The sequence below is a fragment of the Lucilia cuprina genome, chromosome X, assembly GCF_022045245.1.
Source record: "Lucilia cuprina isolate Lc7/37 chromosome X, ASM2204524v1, whole genome shotgun sequence".
Classification (NCBI taxonomy): domain Eukaryota; kingdom Metazoa; phylum Arthropoda; class Insecta; order Diptera; family Calliphoridae; genus Lucilia; species Lucilia cuprina.
In genome coordinates, this window is record NC_060949.1 from 14,993,061 (window position 1) to 14,999,060 (window position 6,000).

The following is a 6,000-nucleotide window of genomic DNA, read 5'->3' on the forward strand; positions in this document are numbered from 1 at the left end:
TGAGATTTCCGTAGTAGTTTCCATCCAACTACAAAATTTTAATCGAAATTTCTTTTGATTTCCATCCATAGACTTACTTTTTACATCAAAAAGTTTTAAAAAGTTTTCAATTTTTGATATGCCTGTTTTGTCTACTTTTCTACTATGTAGTTTTTATATAATTTGAAATGTCTTCAATTCTTTCTGGCCCTTTTGAAGATACACTCCATAAAACGGAACACAACTCTTCGTACTTTAATGTAATCATCATTGTAGATTTATTAAATATGGTACTTAAAATCTGAGAAGTTTACTTATATACCAATTTTTGTCATTTCCGATACAGGTATTCCAAAGTAAAAAATTACGAACTGTCTACCTATTAACATTTAGGACTATATTACTATAACCTGTTATTCAGTCATTGATATTCCTTATTAGTGAATGAATCGAAATTATCATTACCTGTATATTTTTACCTACATGATCATAAACGAAACAGAACGAAATGATCTGTCGAAAAAATTTAGGTAAAAAATAGTTATAAATTTCTGAAAATTTAAGCATAATAGAACCTTTCAATTATAAGGATAAGCAAACAAATAGAAAATAGGTAAATATAAGATTTAAACATGTCCTGTCATATTTAATACTAAAATATGAAAAATATGAAATTAAAGGATATAGATTTAAATGTAATTGAGATATTGGCTTTTGTAAAGGGTCGAGAATTTCCATATATAACTAAAAAAGATATTAAGGGATAAATATGGACTAAGTTGTTGTAGCTATCTTCGACCCTATTAAAATTTTGATATAAATCATAGTTTTAGAAATTTAACAAATATGTAATATATGACAAAATCTTTATTTATGAACAAAACTCAATGAAATTTTTGTTAAATTTGCAAAAAAAAAATTGAAATTGGTCCAAAATTACGCCCGGTATTAAAAAAAAGCGGTCCAAGGTATGGTAAATTTTGTATCAATAAATTTTTAAATGCCTATAACTCGGATATTATAAGAGATAAGTAGTATGTCTAAGCATGTTTTTTCAAGATCTCGTCGAGCGCTTTCAATAAAAATCTTTGTATTTGGGTGAAAAACAAAAAAATGGCACGAATTTAAAAATTTTACATGTCGTAGGTACCCTACTTTGAGCCGCAGCTCCGTCCCTGGGGCATCTGCGGAGTTCATCTTCAAAACTTAAACTCGAATACTCCTTGGATACGCTCACGCCAAATTTTATACCGATCGGATCAGCCGTTTAGAAATGCCAGATTTATTTCCAAAAAATTCCATTCTGCCCCACTGTGTGCCGTACATATAAATATTTAAAGAATTTTTGAACGGTCCATACTATGGCCAAAGCCTCTTTATCTACTTGAGAGTAACGTTGTTCTGTCACAGTCATTGTTCTACTTGCGTATGCTATAGGTCGTTCTTCGCCATTAGGTAAACGGTGAGACAATACCGCGCCCAAGCCAGTTTTACTAGCATCCGTTGCCAACAATAATGGTAATTTTGGATCATATGATATTAAAACTTGTGGAGATACTAAAATTTTTTTGATATCTTTGTAAGCAGCATCCGCGATTAAATTCCATAAAAATACCTTTGATTTTAGAATATCTCGTAATGGCCTCTCACGGGTTGCTAGATCCGGAATAAAGGCATTATAGTATGAGGCTTTACCTAGAAATAGCTGCAAGTCTTCTAAGGAGGTTGGTTTCGGTGCGTTCAATATAGATTCAATATGCTTATTTAACTTATGTATACCCTTGTCATCAATTAAATGCCCTAAAAATTCCACTGACGTTGCTGCAAAAACGCACTTCGATTTGTTTAATTTAAGACCACACTGTCTAATTCGGGCCAAAGTCAAATCTAAAATTTGTTGTAATTCATTAAAATCTTTTGCAAATAATAGTATATCATCGAAGAAATTAAGACAAATTGGTAATCCTTTTAAAACTTCTTCCATTTTTCGCTGCCATATTGCTGGAATATTTGCAGCCCCATAGACTGCACGAGTGGGTTGTATAAGGCCATGAGTAATAGTATTTAAGGTAAGAACATGTCCAAACTCTTCATCTATTGGCAAATGCTTATATGCGTCGGTAACATCTAGATGAGCAAACATTGTAGCAGCCTTAATTCTGTTGAATAAATCTTCTGGTTTTGGAATAGGATGCTCATCGATAATCATTTGAGGGTTGACCGTATGTTTATAGTTTCCAGTAATACGTATAAGTAGCTCCATTTTTTTTAGTTACTACATGGGTCGTCGAAGCCCGACTTTTTTATAATTACCGGCAGCAATTTTAGCATCAATTTCCTTGGTATATGCTTTCTTAAAGCTAAAGGAACTTCTCTTGGTCTAGCGAATATGGGTCTAGCATTCGGCTTCATATGAATCTTTATAGGAGGACATTTAAGCTTTCCAGCTGAACTTCCAAATACATCATCAAATTTATCTACAATTTGTTGTAGTTGATTTTTTTTAATAGAATTTAATATCGATACATCGGAAGTAATAGTATTTAAACTAAAGCTATCGTTTGGAGAGTTATTATTTGGCGGTGTGATGCGAATAGATCTGAAAAATTAATATCATGTGCAAAATGACTTATCCATTCAATGCCGCACAAAGTGTCTAAATCATCTTCTACAACATATAAATTCAAGACACGAGAAGTTTTTCCCAAAGTCACATTTACTACAACTCTGCCAATACAATTTATTGAATGACCTGTATAGCTAGCAAATTTTCTGTCAGATTTATATAAAGTGTAATAGGGTTTGATAGCACGTAAGCGTTTCTTGCTAATTAAACTACAAGGAGCACCAGTATCAAGCTCCATTTCCAATTTCCTACCATCGATACTCACAAATATCATTTTCTTTTCATACGGTTTTGAAAATTTAATTTTATTTATAAAACGCAATTGCTCAACAGAATGGTTTTCTTCGTCCTGTTCCATCGTTACTTGACCAGTTTTACTTTTACATACCTTAGAAATATGACCGATCTTACCACAAGCGAAGCATTTCGCACTCTTAAATTTACAGTTGTTTCTCGTGTGATTCCCATTACACCCGTAACATTTACCTTTATTTGGAAATACAGCATCAGATTTACTATTTTTATTTTTGGTTTTAACTGGAGCAAAACCTAACTTGAATGTTTGTTCCGGTTGCGAAGGCTCATTGCTGGAGTTAACTTCTTTTGTTGCATGATGAGTTAGTTCTCTAGCATAAGCTATCTCGTATGCTTCACTAATAAGCATCCTGTCTAAAAATTGGCCGTACTCGCAGAAAACTGCTCCATTTTTCAATCGAAGACTAAACTTTGCTACTGATTCTCCCGGTTCTTGTTTCATTTGTCTAAATTTCACGCTTTCTGCATATTTATTTGTCTAAATTTCACACTTTCTGCATATTTATTTCTTTGATTTCAGCATAATTTAATTTTCCTGGCGATTTCGGATTTGTTAATATTTTTAAAGCTGTATTCAGTTGTGTACCCATATGCACACGTGCGTAATTTGCATACTCAGTTTCTGCAACTCTCGACAACTGCAACGCCCAGTCGAACCTAGTAAAATAATCAGAAACTAATCCTCCATCTCTTGGACACATACTCATTATATTCCACTTCTGACACCAATATTGTGTTTTTAAAAATAACGTATTTCTTTATTTAAATTTAGATATACAGCAATGAAAAATTAATAATCGAATAAATTCAATTTAAAACATAAACTTCAAAAAGTAAACAAAAATCATAAGTTACCACAAACGTTTAAGAATCAAATTTAAAAAAAGTAGTATTAAACATAACAGTATGTTTGGATGCTGTTGGCTTCATTAAGTTGTGTATTTTGTTTTTGTGAATTCTGTTCGTATATTTGGATATAGGTTGGTTTTATTGCGTTGTTTATTTTGTTTTTCTGTGTTTTTCGTTATGTATGTTTAGATGCCTCTTGGTTTAATTGGCTTGTGTATTTTGTTTTTTATTTCGTTTAGCGTTGTTGTTCATTTTGTTTTGCTTTTGGTGTAATAATAATAAGTTAAAAATACACTATGGTGAAGGGTATATAAGATTCGGCACAACCGAATATAGCACTTTTACTTGTTTAAATAAATTATATATTACTCAAAAAATATAAATTGGGAATATGTAAAAGTTGGGGTAAATCTCTAATTTCTGTCATTTGAAATATTTTATTAATGAAAGAACGACATTGAAACTAAAATTAACAGATTTTATTTACCTTGTTGCACGTCAAGTCCAGCTCTTTCCAGCATATATGGAAGACCTATGAAGAAGATCTACAAGTTATTATAATAGAATGATATTATATTATATATTAATACTAAATTTAGTAATTGTATAGTTTTGGACCCTTTCATAGGAAATAATTAGGTATCTTCTGAACTATTGGATATTTCGTAATTTTTTTATATTTTATTAAAAAAATAAATATAAGATACTAAAATTTGTGAAAAAAATATATTCTAAATTGAATAATAATTATTTATGTATAATTTAAAAGTCAATTCACTTACAAACACTAATAACATTTGTAATTTTGACCTGCAAGACATTTTCTGAAAGGGAGTCAAATGAAGCCCGATCATTACATAAATCGGTAGTGTCATTTAAAGTTCTATAAAATTAAGTTTTTTGGCTTTTGTTGACATAATATAACATTTAATTAATTATGGGCCCAAAAGCCTTATTCGGGTGGTACATTTGTAATTGGACCGATTTTATCCATTTTCAATAAGCTTCGTCCTTGGGTCAAAAGAAGCGAGTATGCCTGTACCTTGCGCACGAGGTTTACATGGACAGCCAGCTAGACGGACGGACATAGCTTAATCGACTCAGAAAATGATTCTATGCCGATTGGTATACATTTTAATATTAACAAATTTCCGTTAAACGGAGAAAAACTTTGTTAATATTTTAAATTATTTATGTAAAAAATTTATAAACAATAAGCAACTCGTAAAGAAATATCATTATACCCTACACTACTTTAATGGAGGAGGGTAATTGGGTTCGTGCTGATCTTTGTAACACACAAAAATATTGGTTCTATAACCACCTTAAAGTATACTGATCGATTCAGAATAATTTTTTGAGTCGATAAATGATACTGCAGATTTTCGTAATGATCGGGCCTTATACGACGCTAGCCCCCATACAAACCCCTTTTCAAAAAATGTTTTAAATGTCTAAAATTTACTTTTAACCATTTATATCCCAGTGAAACTCAACAAATTTAAAATATATTTAAAAATATATCCTTTTCCCAAATTTAGTGAGGATTGGCCCATGTTTGGCCATGTTTGAAGACTCATTTAGAAAATTTTATTTTATATCAATAAATAAATTAAGGTAAAATTCAACATAAAAATTTTTTATGAAAAATAAAAATTTTAAAAATATAATGGTCTAGTTTTATAGAACTTTTAATGACATTACCCATAAAAACTCCCTTCAGAAAATGACTTTAAGGCCAAAATTCACCTATAAACACTAAATTCTACATAACTTTGAAGTAGACGTGAATTTCTATACTACCATTTATAAGAATAGGCCCATATTTTCCCCTACTCCCCTTTGAGCCCTCGCTTTTTTTGCTAAAAAATAAGTAAACATATTCCGGAATAAAGTTTAAAAACAAATCAAATGCTTTATTTTTTAATAATCTCCATTTTTAACATAAAGACTGGTGTAGGGGATCATATGGTCGGCTATGCCCGGCTATACATTCATACTTGTAATTTAACCTATTAAATGTTCGAATTTTTATGTATTTTTATGTGTATTCTTAAATTTTTAATAGGTAAAAAATATAATATAAATTTTGCTTCTATGTTCAATTGTTTAAAAGATACAGGGCACAGTGGTATAGGAAAAAAAAAAGAGGGAAATAATTCGGTAACTTCTAAACGGTTAATCCGATTTTAATGAAATTTGGTGTGCACAAAGAGGAGGTGTTGTCGAGT

General features: G+C 30.7%; 1 protein-coding gene across 1 annotated transcript in view; it reads right to left on the bottom strand.

The window, feature by feature from the left end:
* The window catches only part of LOC124418980 (forkhead box protein P1-like), a 181,032-nt gene that overhangs the window by 49,095 nt on the left and 125,937 nt on the right, over window positions 1–6,000 (bottom strand). The window contains exon 4 of the mRNA XM_046947053.1: window positions 4,257–4,301. Coding sequence (XP_046803009.1) covers window positions 4,257–4,301 — 45 coding nt within the window. The remainder of the gene's footprint in view (window positions 1–4,256; window positions 4,302–6,000) is intronic.